General features: G+C 40.8%; 1 protein-coding gene and 1 long non-coding RNA gene across 3 annotated transcripts in view; both read right to left on the reverse strand.

Annotated features, from left to right (window-relative positions):
* The window catches only part of LOC309360351, a 49,238-nt gene that overhangs the window by 5,279 nt on the left and 28,910 nt on the right, over positions 1-15,049 (reverse strand). The window lies entirely within an intron of this gene.
* Positions 2,395-15,049, reverse strand: part of BRD10 (bromodomain containing 10) — a 35,677-nt gene continuing 23,022 nt past the window's right edge. For both annotated transcript variants that reach the window (XM_081893630.1, XM_081893629.1), the window contains 4 exons: positions 12,666-12,755; positions 8,806-8,921; positions 8,058-8,236; positions 2,395-6,894 (listed from right to left, as the gene is read on the reverse strand). In XM_081893630.1, the coding sequence (XP_081749756.1) occupies positions 3,251-6,894; positions 8,058-8,236; positions 8,806-8,921; positions 12,666-12,755 (4,029 nt within the window). In that variant the 3' untranslated portion in view covers positions 2,395-3,250. The remainder of the gene's footprint in view (positions 6,895-8,057; positions 8,237-8,805; positions 8,922-12,665; positions 12,756-15,049) is intronic.

A 15,049-nucleotide genomic window follows, 5' to 3' on the forward strand; every position in this document is an offset into this window, starting at 1 on the left:
TGAATCTTTCCATTGTGCATTCATGGTTTGTGCCCATTATGCTATTGTGGAAGTTATGGACAATCCTGCTTTTAATACTGTTTGTGCCCACAACATTTTGGGCAGTCATATTGCTTCAGTTCCAGTCAGTGCACATCCTGTAACTTCCTGCTGAAATAAGGTTACCATCCCCCCCCCAAGAATCTGGGGACACTTTTTTTTTTAAAAAAAGAGAAAAGTTATTATTATTATTATTATTTTAAAAGTAGTATCTTCTCTTCTGTGGTCTCCTCTGTCGTGTGGCCTTCCCCTGGGCCTCAGCATGCTCTCTTGGAGCGCTAGCCGCTGTGGAGTAGGCTCGGGTCGGGCCTGGGCTCGGCCACGTGTCCTTGCCCTCCCGGTGCTCTCCTACCTCTCCTTCTCAGCGGTAGCGGCAGCAGCTGTGCGGCAAGGTCCCCTCTTTTTTCTCCTTCTCCTTCCTCTTTCTCTCTTTTCCTTCTTCTCCTCTCCTCCTTTCCCCTGTGTCAGCTCTGGGGTTTTCCTGGCCCCAGAGCGCCGCTGGGCAGTCAACTGGGTGGCTGGGGGCTCTTGCCCCCAGCTCGATTCGGGTCGCGGGGGAGTCAGCGGTTCCCCGTTGATGCGCTTTGTGTCCCTGGTTCCCCCTCAGCAGTGGCGGCAGCAGCGGCAGCCTCAGCAGCCCAGAGTCAGCCTAATAGCGCAGTTGGCTCTGGCTGGCTTAAGGAGCTGCTCACTGCCGTGGCGCCCACCATTTTACCTCGCCAGAAGTCCCCATATGATGTGTCTTGTGCCATTGAACCAATCACGCAACATTCATTTCTTTCTAATAAATCTACAACACTTAAAATATAAATCTGGGGACATTAAATGAAATCCGAGAACATTCCAGGGATGGATTTTGCCCGGGGACAGATTTTGTCCAGGGACAGATTTGAAAATCCGGCGACTGTCCCCGGGAAATGGGGACGTCTGGTAACCATATGCTGAAATCTCATAAATGTTCTGCAGTGGGGGGTTTAGCCCCACCTTTGTTGCGCTGGAGCCAGCAGTAGACAGCAATGATTTGGTAACATTGGGCAAGCAGCACAGAGCAAAAAAGTGAAACTATTATTGTGTCAGTAATATGTTGCAGAATATACCCGCACACACCCCCCAACACCCCCCCTCAAGGTATGTTAGATGTAGCCCGAAGCAGAGTTTGATGTACATTTAAGAGACTCTTCTACAAATGGCTTGGAAGTCCTAGCGGTGTGAGTGAAGGGGAGACAGGCTCTAAATGTTAGCATTTTCAAAGATCTATATTACAGAAATTGTTACGGAGACAAAACATTATCAAATCCTAAACATTCTCTACAATTCGTAATCTTTAATTTTGTTCAACAAAAAACATTTGTTTAGTGACAGTCACCTACCACAACATGAATCTCTATGATTACTCTAGTGCTATCACTAGACAAAAAAAGAGGAAAACCTGGCTATTGCTATTTGCCTACTGTGAAGTTCGAGGTAAAATAAGGACACCTGGAGGAAGAATGTTTAGGCCAGTTCTGGCTGATACTCCCAGTTAGACTTGGCTAAAGACAGCCTAGTCCTGCAAATATAAAATCCTGCCCAACTAAATTAAGCATGACTTAGATTTCCACCTTTCCGATAGGTTCAGTTTTGGAAGGTCACATTTCAAACTGTTTTATGTAGAGAACAGTTTCTGAGCTTGCTGCTTAATGCAACTTTAAGTTCAGTTTCTTAAACAGGCAATCCAGTTCTTTACTCATCTTCCGTCCTTCTAACAAGTGCAGCCCTTGTCCCAGGCTTATCTGTTACCAGGAAGGAGCATTCAGAATTTCAGCAATTTCTCACATAAGATTCAATTCCCCAATTCTTCCAGCTTGCAGCATCTGTAGCCCACCCCATCCACCATATTTGCTAGAAAACCTTTTCTTAGTTTCTCTTTGTAGTCACTTATATAAAAGCTGAAGTATTCATTAACATTTAACCCCTCGATGCCTTTGACACAATGAACGGATGTGCAATCAAATCTGGCAATCTTTCATTCTTTCTTCCTGATAATGGAAAAAGGAATATTTTCACCCCCTGTGGCAATGGTGAAAATAGAACAAGCTCAAATGTCCATAACTGTATAAGCTGGGGGGGGGGGTTCAAATGATGCACAAAAGAGCAAGAAAAAGAAATCAAAAGCTGGGAAACCACAAACTTGGGCACTTTTACTTGGCAAAAAATCCCATTCGTTTTAATGGAATTTATGTCTAAGTATCTGAGCTTAGGACCACAACCTTTCTGTTAATCCCAACATAATAATTTCTTAATGCCCATACATGCCATAACCCTGTGCTCTCAAGTATTTCTTCTCCAGATGAAACTGATACATTATCAAAGAAATACGGCAACTTTGTTTATTACATGCAGATTTTTCTGCATTATTGCTAAACAGTACACTTGTCCAAAATTACTAAAATACTTAAAAAACTATACATTATGTAAACAAAACATAAATAAGACAGAGTAGTTCTTTTTACACATAGTTTAGTACATACTGTTAGGGAGTCAGGGATATGTACAATTTTACACCATAGATTGCATTTTTACAATGCATAAATATGCTTTAAAAAAAGAGAGAGAGAGAGAGAGAACCAAGTAATTTTTCTTTAAAAGTGTACTGTGTTTATAATTAAGATGGAAAAGTCTAAATTTGAAGAAGAAACATATCCCTGTAAATGTGCTAACCAAAAAGTAAACGTTGCTTTCTACAACACACCTTAACAGACGGTCTTATCTGACCACTTTAATAAAAACCCTTTGAAAGTATAAGTCTGAAAAGTATTTTAATGATGAGGTTCCTCACCATTTAAAAATAAAATTGTAAGCAGCTGCAATCTAATATGAAGTAATTTTTAGAAAATCAACTATGGCCATAAACCCTTGGGTAGATGGTAGGCGTTTTAAAATTTGAGCATGTGGCAGCTCCCAATTTAATGGCAAACTAGCAGCCGACACGTCTGATGAGCAGAATCTGAATCTATTCAGCCTGTGAGTTCCCAAGAACATGCACAACAGCTTAGTTCTTTGCCTGGCGGCTTCCACAGGCTCAAAAGTAGCCATCGCATGCCATAGGTTCATGTACATCAGCCTCATGTCTGGTATGTTTCAAATATCAGAAGAATTTCTTAAACAATTATAAATTAACTTCATACACAAAAGAATGCCCCAACATTTTAAGGGCTCGTTTACTTTACATTTAAGATGCAGCTGTGTTAGGCACACCTATGTTGGGTTTCAGAAAATTAGGGAAGACAACAGCAGGACTCCTGGTTGTGGAAACGATGTCAGGAGAGAAGGACGACGGTAGAGAGGAAGATTTCGATGTTGGAGTCTTTATAGCATTCAGAATGGCTCCTTCTGGGCTGACCATCAGTTTTTTTATAGATGTGTCTAGATGTAATACAGGTGTACTGCTTTGCAACTGTGAGTTAGCAGTGTGAGTGGCACAAACCAAAGACGTTTTAGCAATACCGCCGGGCCGGGTGGTTACCAAAGGCGCAGACAATGTTGCTGCAAAAGATGGGGCGCTTGGTTTTGCGGCGCTGTTTGCAACTTGTGGCGCTGCATGTACAATTGGCAGGGGGTTCGCAGTCCCAAGAGCGTTCACAATTTTGGTAGAGCTTTTCAAAGGCTGTTTTGACGGCTGCCAGCTTAATGCATTGCTCAACACTTGTGTAGTCTTCTGGGGAGAAGGAGAAGGATGGGATACACCTTGAAGCCCATGGCCATTATTAACAGTTAAAAGAGGGCCAAGTTTTGGATTTGTAGAGATGAGAAGGACGTGGCTGCCGGCTCCGAGACCCTGAGGTGGAACAATGAACCGAGTGCCACTGATCATTATCTGAGTTCCAGGTGCCAAAGGTGTACACGTGTTAATAATTATTTTTTGTTGAACACAAGACTCGTTCAGCTGTCCTCCTACATTGCCAGCTATAGATGGTGAAGCTGGAACAGTCTGAGTGGTGGCGGCAGTAGGAGCAGAAGTGAAAGCAGGGGTGGGCTTTACAAAATTAGGAGGCGGCGGCTGACAAGGTAGGGAAACTAAGTTAGAAAAGCTAACAATTTTACCTGTATTTGATGGATTGGGGGCCAATACAGTTTGAGGTTTGGGAGCACTTCCATTTGTTGGCACTGCAGCTGGAATTCTGGGTGACTGAAACTGAACGAGTGTGGACTGTTGACCTTTTGAAAGGGGCATACACTGTACAACAGGGGAAACTGCTGGCAATTGAGGGGCTGTTGGTATCATTTTGGGGGCACTATTCACAGGTCTGGGCAAGGCAACTGTACCTGGCAATTGAAAAGTAGATGACAAGCTTGGATGAGCTGGTGGAGTCGTTGAAATTAGTACTGATGAAGCAAGGTGTCCCGTTTTCACAGTAGATATAGCTACAGTATTTCCAACATTAGAGGTACGCATTCGAGTAGTTAAAACGGGTGTGACTTTTGTTGAAGTATCTGTTCCACCAGCCAAGGCAGTAGACCACGTTCCAGAAGTGGTTCCACTCAATGCCACAGAAGCAGCATCTAAACATGTTGTTGTTGTTACTGTAGAAATTGCTCTTGTTGTAAGACTCAAAGACTCTTCGACTGGTGCAACACTCTTTGCCAAGCTTGAACACAGAGGAACCAAACCATCATTTGTCAAAATTACAGCCTGGCTACTTTTCTCTTCCGCATCTTTGGGAGCTGCCGATTGCATAATGTTAATTGGTGGAACACTTGGTGCATTAGCTGTGCTATTTATGATGGCCTGGCCAATATTAAGTCCTATTTTCACATCTTTTATTTGAGAAACCGTTGGCGATGGATTAACTTTAAGCGATGCTCCCACGGTAGATGGAATCAGGACTAACTGAGGCTGCTCTGTGCTTTTAACAAATGCTTTTCCAATCGAAGGAGAGAAGGTCTGTTTAAAGGGCTCTGCGGTCAAACCGGTATTTGACTGAATATTGGCAAGTGGTCTATTAATGAAAACCAGTTTCTGGGCGGTAATGCCAGTGGGTGTTGGAGCAGGGACGAGGTTGACTCCTGCAGTTCCGCAAGCGGGAAGAAGGGGGGGATTTGTGACCAACATAAGTTTTTGAATTTGAGTGCCACTTACAACACTTCCACTGCTTATAGGCGTGGCCTCAGGCTGTGTGACAGGAGAGTTCATACTATTTACATCAGCTTGCTGATTAATAAAAGAAGCCTGGGTAGTGCATATGGCATTCTGCCCACTATTACCTGGCGAAATGCTATTTGCATTACCAGAGCTGTTAAGATGTGCCGGCATGGTGATATTAGATGATGACATTGGAGATAAGAAAGTGGGAGAGGACAAATGTACAGTTTTTTGCATTCCACGACCTACCGTAGAACTGTTCGTTGGTTGCCCAAATGCAAACATCATGTTTTTCCCTATTCCCTGATTTACACCACTGGGAACAGCTGGAATGGAAACAGAAGTTGTGGGAGAGGACTGGATAAGTGCTGGGATATTAGATACGACTGTTGTCGCAGCCGAAAAGGTAGAGGTTGACAATTGTGTGGATTTTGGCACTAAAAATGCCTGAAGCTGAGGTGTGTATGTGAAAACGGAACCCGGAGATAAGTTACTAGGGGAAATCTGGTCTGAACTTGTCTGCACCTTAACGATTCCTGTGTTCCCACCTCGCGTCCTAACAAGGATGGATTGCGAATCTCTGATGCAGACTGTTTTCAGCTCCTGTTTAGGTTCGTCAGCGTCACTTTTCTGCGGGGATGCTAGTCTTGGAGAGGAACCGCTGGTGCAAGAAGAAACACTTGGTGGTAGTGTTGTTGTCAGCGTCTGAACTGTAGATGAAGTGACAGGGAATGAGGTACCTGAAACAACAGTCTTAGTTTTAGTAGTCTCACTTTGGCTCATTTTCACCACTGACGCCAACACGTTGCCTGTGGCTGATACAGGGGGCAACGCCGAAAGACCCTTTGCTGCATTAGCTCCTTGCGGCAAATGTGCAGTATTCTTTTTAAAATTTGTGCCGGGGAGAAACGCAGTAGCAGCATTTATAACCGAAGCTGGAAAGGCAGGAGCTAAAGTAGTGTTGACAGCTGTTGACTGCGGAAGAGAAAAACGGTGCTGCTCATTCGTCTTCTGCTGCAACGGCGGAATTTCTTTTGCGACACTTTTACCCTCTCTGTGCTGGATAAGGAAATTTTTAGGCAAAATAAGGACCTGCTGCATGAGTTTCTCTCCTGTGGTTTTTTCTCCTGGTTTACAATCGGCCACAGGCTGCACCTGAATTTTCAGTGAATTGTTATGCAAGTCTATTGGCATGCAGTGGCCATCAGGTATTTTGTATAACACTTGTAATGGGCTCTTGGAACTGGCCTGGCAGGGCAACACTGGTTTGACTGGGGAAGAACCTATAGGTGACATAATCAGTTTTTCAGACGTAGAAATGCTTCTACCTGCAGCAGGTGGAAGCTGACTTGTTAAGGTCACTTTGTTCCCAATATTCTTAGCAAGCAAGGCCTGGATGGGTTTGGTCCCTTTTATTAAGCTTGATATTGATGGTGGCGAGTCTGTCGTGTCCAATGATTCTGAAGATGAGGATTCTGTTTGTTTGGGTTTATTCAAGCCACCATCAATTGACAAGTCATTTTCCATACCATAGACTGTGGTATCACCTGTGCTTAATTTCAGCTTTTTCCTTGGTGAAAACTCTCTTGTGCTATCATCTAGGTAACTGTTTTGCTTGGACTGGCGTTTAAAAGATTTAGGCACCATCTTCTGTATTTCTTTGCAAGCCAGTTCTTTCCTTAACAGTCTGGATTTTCCTGCAGCAAGTTCCATTTCTGACAGTTTCATGTCCTCTAGAGGGAGAAGAAAGCAAAAGGGAAGTTTTAAAAAGCTAAATTAAAATGTTTCTAGAACTTTATTGATGGTGGAGGCTCTGTCAATGTAAAATATATTTACACCACCCTTCTAACCAATAGGAGGAGGTTCTGAGAATGTTCTTAATTTATTTATTTATTTCATCAAGAAATTGCTAATTACACAGTTTCAGAAGACAGTAACTTAATCTATATCCAATTACATTTTCTAACATTTTCTGTACTGGCATAAGACCTCATTAGGAAGTCAATACTGTTTAATTACTATTTGCTGATGTTCTTTTTACTGTTTACTATTAGGTTTTAATGGATTATTGAATATTGCTTTATTTGATACAAATTGTTTATTTTAAAGTTATTGTGACTTTTTAGACTGGATCACACTGTTACTATTAACGGATGATGTTTTAATATGTTTGTATATGTGTTGGAAGCAGTTTCTCGGGGGGGGGGGGGTGTATGTATATATATGTGTGTGTGTATGTATGTCATTACAAACTAAAATTGTGAATGTTTTCCAAGATGTTAAATTCAGATACCTACGTTTTAACTGACAGTAAAGCTTCTTTAGTAAAAGACCGCACTGCTTAAGTTGGAAAGTCTTTTAATCAAAAATAGTGGTGACTCATGAACATCCCACCATTTACCCTGAAATAGGCTGAGCTTTTGCAAGTGTGCCCATTGAACACTTGCAAAAGGCTTAAAAGGTACTCAAAAACCCCTGCCTCTGCTAATTTCCCTTTTCCCCAAACCAAAGAACACACCTTTGGAGGAAGGAAAAGGGAAGACAGCAGGTGTTCCCAGGGCCATGGCTTCTTCTACTGGGAATATCTTCTCTGTTTTCTTCTTCCCCAAATGTAAGTTGTTGGGTTTCAGGGGAAAGGAGGCAGAAGCAACTGTTCACAGGAATGAGTGAGCATAGCTGTGCTCAATCCTACCCAAATCCTCACGAGACCCTAAAGCTAGATAAATTGCTGAGTTTTGCCCCCTAATAAATAAGCACCCCACAAATTTTATGGTGGGAACTGGGCTGAAGTGCCCTGTGTTGTACCACTCAAACTCTCTAGCTGACTAAAATAAGAACCATATGCAAGGACTGCTGTATGTGCCTAGGTACTCACAATGACTAGCAAAGGACTTACCTGTATCTGTATAATCCCTTTTCAGAAGTTCATTGTGCTCAGGGGACTCACTCGTTGCTTTAGTGGAAACCTCCATGCCAGTATTTACTTCACCATCCTCATTAGTCCACTGTTCTCTTGTAAATTTATCATGATCTGGTTGCTTTTTGAAGTCATCATAATCCTTTTTTAACCGAGACCTTCAACAAAACATCACAAGAAAGAACGACTTTGACATGATATTCCTGCTGTATGGTGATGGCAGGACAATAAAGGATCTTACACAGCCTAAATGGTCATTAAGCGAGTTACTTCAAGCCTGGAAAGATAAATATCCACCATTTATTACACAATGGTCTGATGACCCTAATGTCACTGCTACATTTGAGCATACTTTGCTTGTATAAATATATGGGTGGCACATTGATCTGTATGTGTAAATTAAGATGTTTATTGATGTTTAAACGTATCATTCATGGGAGCTGATGGGGTTTTCTTCTTGTGCTTCTTCCCTTCTTTGTTTTCTCTCAGTCTCTTTTTCTTTTTTCTTTAATGAATTTGCAATAACAAAATCATTGGGGGGAAAAACAAACTAGATAATTCTGGCTAGAGACACAGATCTGGTGACATAATTACCTAGACCCATCACTGCCTAAGCTGGGAAGTACCTTAAAATGTCAGGCTTCTTGTCTGTACTACAAGAGCAATCGCAAAACAAGATAACTGGTCAGAGTCCTTACATTTCACGTTATTTAAAACAGCTAATTACCTGTTTCTTTGAAAAGCCTTCATTAATTTTGGTTCCCATGGTAGCAATTCATTGAGCAGTCGCAGCAGAGTACAGTGTAGTTCTTTTACAGCTTGCTTTCGGTGATACCACCTTCCCTGTATACATAAAAATAGGACATTATTGTAGTGTGTTTGGATGTGATAAAGATACACAGTACAATCTTTTCATAGTACAACAATATATCAACAGACTTTCTTTCAATTTATTTTCACAATGGTAAGACCAGAGGTTTCTGTTTTATTCTTTTAATCTGTTTTATGATGTGACCAGCATTGAGAGGATATACAAATAAATACCTAAATTAAAAACGGCTCCCACTGGAAACCACAACAGGAGAAAAGTAACTCGTAGGTAAATTACTGTGAAATTTTATGCCCCCAAAAAATAACTTTTCCATTGAGTGGCACTGGACTACTCCCAAAAACATATTTGCAAGTGTAAAACTGCAGGAGCTAGCAGATATGTCCTTTTAAGCAAAAATACATATTTCAAAATGTCATGAATAGAAAGCTAAGGTGAAAACATATTTATTTAGATTGCGAAGAAATCAACTAAGAAATGCCCATTTTTCCTGAAACTTTAAACAGCCGCTCATTCCTAGGGCAAAGTTACCTACAGATCTGATGATTTAGCCTGTAATTCTATACAAAAGAAGATGAATGGAGTATACGTCTGGGTTGCCATGTACAGGACTGTGCCATTATTCTGAAAGTACTTCGGATTACAGCGGATTGCAGTTTGATTACAGCTCAAGACTAATTTCAGATGTTGAACTGAAACGTCAACTGACCTGCCGCCACTACTTGTTAGCCATCTTGTCGCTCAGTAGTGAACTGACCCACTGGGCCAAGTAGGCTCCCTTACAAATTTGAACCAAGCAGATATGTTGAAAATTAAATGAATTATATGCTCAACATATCTGTGACGTACCTCTGCTGTTTTCCATACCTCTTTCTTAGCAGATTCACAAATCTTCGCCTAGCCATGGCAGGCCATTGACACGTGTCAAAAGTTCAAAAGAGGTCGCTTTAACTACCAATCAGCAGTTACAGGGAGCCCTTTGAATTCCTTTTGGAGTATGCAGTGAAATCTAAGAGAATGGTCCAGAAAATCTGAAGGTGAACATAAAAATATGGAACTTAGGCCTGGGTGATGTATTGATACATCACCCAGGACCGGTTTGAGGGCCAGAGTGTGATGGTGCCTTCAATTGGCAGTATACTGGGGGTGGAGTTTGCCTCCACCTGACTCCCTCTGCTGCCAGCACCTAGTGCTCATAGGGAGGAAACAAGCTGCATTGGCCCTGCGAACAGCCAGGGTGAAACTGCCGCAACTCCTGCCAAGGAAGCTGAGGCAGTTTCACCCTGGAACCTTGCGGGGCTGATGCAGCTTTTCAACACTGTGATACCACTGGTGATATACATTGTGATGCTGAAAAGATGACTTCTTCTTCTTCTTCTTCTTCTTCTTCTTCTTCTTCTTCGACTTCGAGTTTGGATTTGATATCCCGCTTTATCACTACCCTAAGGAGTCTCAAAGTGGCTAACATTCTCCTTTCCCTTCCTCCCCCACAGCAAACACTCTGCGAGGTGAGTGAGGCTGAGAGACTTCAGAGAAGTGTGACTAGCCCAAGGTCACCCAGCAACTGCATGTGGAGGAGCAGAGACGCGAACCCGGTTCCCCAGATTACGAGACTACTGCTCTTAACCACTACACCACACTGGCTCTCGAATAGTAATTATTATTACTATTACTACTATTATTATTTGAATTTATATACCACTCTATACCCGGAGTTCTCAGGTTGGTTCACAGAACAAAATCAAAATATAAAACCACAAAATATATATTCAAAATAAAAACAACCCAACCCCCACATTTTAAAAGGGCATAGGATGATATTGCCCAGCCCTAATGATAATAGATTTAAAAAGCAGACGGAGTATGGAATTTAATACTGCGTATGAAGCCTCCGAAAGGAGGGCAAATATTTTGAAGCAAATTTATTAATAAAAACAAATCAACAGACCTGGGTGTGGCAATGACACATGACAGGACCCTAAATTTAGGTTTAAATGCTCATGTGTGTTTAACAGCACAATTATAAATCCATTTGGTTCAACAGATTCAGGATTTGAGCCCAAATGAGACGGTCCTGCTTTTAAGTTCTGAATATCAACTTGTTCCTGCAAAAACCTAATGGTGACATAATTGAATTGAATTGAAAGGTGGGGGGGGTGTTTTAAAGCAGTGTTTAGAGCAAAAGTATTGTGAACTGAGATGTCAGAAATGCAAGGTAAGAAAAACATAGACTGCAGCTTGGATGAAAGATTAGGGATGGAAAACAAATACAATATAGAACTATTGTAGATTAATATTTAACTAGAGTGAGCTTGCCTGCAATTTCTATCATATTGTAAACACAAAGCAGGCAGAAGTTGTACATATGGATTCTAAAGTGCTTAGGAAAAAGACTTCTGGACTTTACACCTGAAATGCTATTCTGTGCACACTTACTTGGAAGCAAGTACCATAAAACTCAATGAAGTCATATTTTTGAGTAAACATGCATATGATTAACCTGTTAATCTACATTCTACCAGAAAACAAAAGTACAGAAAGATGTATCAACTACTCTTCAGTAAGTTCCACTGTCCAGTTAAATTGTTTATTCTTCAAGTTCCAACCCATGCAACTCCATGACACATATACAGTACAAATATACATATACAGTACACAGGAGCAAGTCAATATCTATGAAACAGGCAGGTTGGGGCAGCAGTTTTGCCTCAAATACACACCTTTGCCCCATTCAACAGATCTCTTCCAATTTACTGTTAAGTAGCAGCAGGAACATTTCTCTGAACCTGTAACTACTGAAAAAGTTGCAGGAGTCTGACTGCATGATTGGCAATCCTAAAAGCCATTTACAACTGTGAATAGTTGCATACCTTTGGAATCAACCTTTTGGCATCTTATCATGCTAACAATTCTTTCAAAATTCTTGTAATTCAGTTGGATGATATCCCAGTTGGTTATCTCAGTATTCATTGGGCAGAATACAAGTTATAACCACATATCACTAGAGCCATGGAGCATGACAAAGTTTACTTTCACTCTAATACAATATGATATGACATATAGGTTCACACATGGTTTTCTCTTAGATTCAGAGTGGGAAACAAAACTGGAACAGTGTGCTAGGCACCATATGAATGTGATATGTTCAGCAAGGTAACAACCTAAATTCAACTGATTAGATAAAGGGCAGCACTTCACAAAACAGCAGTGAGAGTAAAGAAGAGGAACACCTTATTGGTTATATCCAATGAAGTTGTCCTGTTTGTGCAGGAACTTCTACCTGGGGCACCAAGAAGGAGGGAAAGTTCTGTTGTACAAACAGAAGTCCTTGCACGAATGGGCAACTTTATTGCATACAGCCCTTTGTCTACAGCAGCGGTTCTCAATGACCGACGGGGGTGTGTGGGGGGGTCCATGGTACCATTCACACAACAAAAGCTACCATAGAGATATTAATTTTTTTTCAAAAGTAGGGAGTTCATGGCTTAGCTTTTGACAAACAGGGGGTCAGCAATACTTGGCTATTCAGGAACCACTGGTCTACAGAGTTAGCCACAAGCCAACTTTTATTTGACTAAAAAGCCCTAGAGTATTGCTCAAACACTATTGTTCTTCCTAATAGCTGGTAAGAGGCCACAGTGGAAATTTTTAAAAAGTTTTCCATGATTCACCTGGAGAAGGCACAAATTAAAAACACCTGTAAGTGATAATCCATCCAAACATGTTGCATTTTAAAAAAAAGAAAAAAGCAGACATACCGATTTCTTTTTAACATTCTCCACATCTTTGAGTTCATTCTCAATTTTTCTAATTAATTCCCTGAGTTCATCGAGATTAGTGCAAATAAGCTGAAATAAGAGGGGGGAAAGATAAAATAATCAAGCAGGGAGTTTTAAAATATATGATACGTTCAGTAAAATTTGATACATATTTATTCAGAAGTCAATGGGTCTGACCTGCTCCCTGCCTTCCAGGTCTTTTTCCACCTGGCCTGGGAGGGAGCCTTGACTAACTCTAGCTACAAAAGCTGAGGCTGCTAAAGAGATTTTTGGGCTGGGGTATTGCTAACGGGAGCTGTTGCTGTTATTGATATTACTTTTTTATCTTTATTATGATTTATATGGAAATTGTTCAATCTGGCTGTATATTTTTTGATATTTTGTTTATTGTTTATGGCTACTTTTGTTATGTGTTGAATTATGTATTTTTTTTCATGTTATAAGCCACCTTGAGCATGGTTTGAACTATGAAAAAGTGGCATAAAAATAAAATTATGTATGTATTTTAAGGCCACCCTATGTTAAATATGTTCTACCAAATCACATTTCACTATTATAACGAGCAACAGTCGGTTCTATGGCATCCGAAGTTAGAAAATACTCAATGGGTTGATACGAAACTTGCAAGAGATAGGTTTGAGGATGGTCCATGCCAAATTTGGGAAGAATGAGTTTTAACAAGAGACTTTGGCTAGTTCATCTTTCTTCCATAAACTTTGCTGTTGTGGTTTTGGAAGAAATATTTTGCCATCTGTATTGAGTCTTTTGGGAAATGGTTTGTTGTGTTAGGTCATGGGGAACGTCCGGCATGTCCCATTACTCATGACTTGCAGTTTTTATTAAAAAGGCATTTTGATAGCCAATGTTAATAAACTGAATTTAATAAGGGTGTTCTGCACATATGCTCAGTATAAACATGCTGTGAGAATGGAATGCAATGTGGAGTTGAGAGTGAATGACCGGCATGGAGGGTCTGTTGGAAAATTACAGAATGTGGCTGTGTGAGGGACAGAAAAGGACTTGCAGTGGGAAAGGAGATGAAAGGTAGAGATGAAAGTACTCAAAGGTTAGGCTTTAGCCTTTAATAGTTTGTAACATTCAGGGAGAAAAAGCAAGGGAGAGATTCAGGAGCAACTGTGCATGCTTTATCTGCTGAATTTATATTTTTCTATTTCAACTTTTGAAGACTAGGATTGCCATTTGGCCAGAAGAATCTTAGTTAGGCCAGTTCCTGCACCTTTAACAACCATGCAACCTGCAGAAATAAACCCGGGTGAATTTAGGGCATGGGAACCAACATAGCTAATGTTACCCAGTGAACTGGTTGTTGCAGGCAAGGAAACAGCAGTAGCCATTAAATGTTGGCAACCCCATTAAAGACCTAGGAGCCAGGTTACAAAAAAAAAGTTGACAACTTTTTCTGTCCCCTCCCACCCTTTTTGACTAAACCTAATAGGATACAAATATCACACTACGGTGATCATTCCATAAAGGCAAGCATTTATATTTGCCAGACAGAATAATCCCCTCTCTTCCTCTGCAAACTGTTCCAGGAGTGCTCCCAACCTGCACAGAGCCAGTTCTGGGGAGTATGGAGGACCTGGTGTGGAAGGAGAGGGTGAAAGCCCTGCTGCACAAGTGGAAGCTCTAGTACATAATCTAGTAATTTTGTCAACATAGGAGAGGAATTTCCCATAGAACAATAGTGAACGCATTCTCCCAGTGTGGATCCTATGTAGCTAAAACAGCACCACACACAAGAGGGAATTATCCAATCTATCGGTTCCTGGAGTTGTTAAAACTGAAAACGCTGGCATAATTTTCTTTTTAAAAATCCTAACATTTATAGTGACTGTCAGTATCAATTGGCATTTCCAAAAAAACAATTGGGAAAATATATTTTTACTTTAGATATTAGTACTTATTCATCACAAGTGAATTTATTCCCTTCTAAGTTATTTGTCTATTCATCTATGATCCATAAACAACACATTCCCCACTCCCCCTGAATCCAAAAAGCAGCACTACATGTTCAATTGCCTACTGTTCTGAAGGTCAGGCAACCCTGACTTTTCATGCATGGCTTTTCATGGGATGAACAGATCTGGTGGGAAGACACCCCATAAAAGCCCTAGTTATTTTGCATGAAACTGCACACAGCCCTTTTGGATTCTAGCTGTTGTAATTCTAGTACAAATCCTAGTATGTTTTACTATCAGTATCAATTAAAATATACATAACTGAATATACAGTCAGCTTAATTCAGTTCATCTGTCCCAGTAGAGAAAAACAAAATGCTTTTTCTTGGCTTTCTGCCTTCTACTACATGAAGTACAAGAATTAAAACAGTGCAAAAATAATTT

This window comes from Podarcis melisellensis, assembly GCF_964234715.1.
Source record: "Podarcis melisellensis genome assembly, chromosome: 17".
NCBI classification, from domain to species: domain Eukaryota; kingdom Metazoa; phylum Chordata; class Lepidosauria; order Squamata; family Lacertidae; genus Podarcis; species Podarcis melisellensis.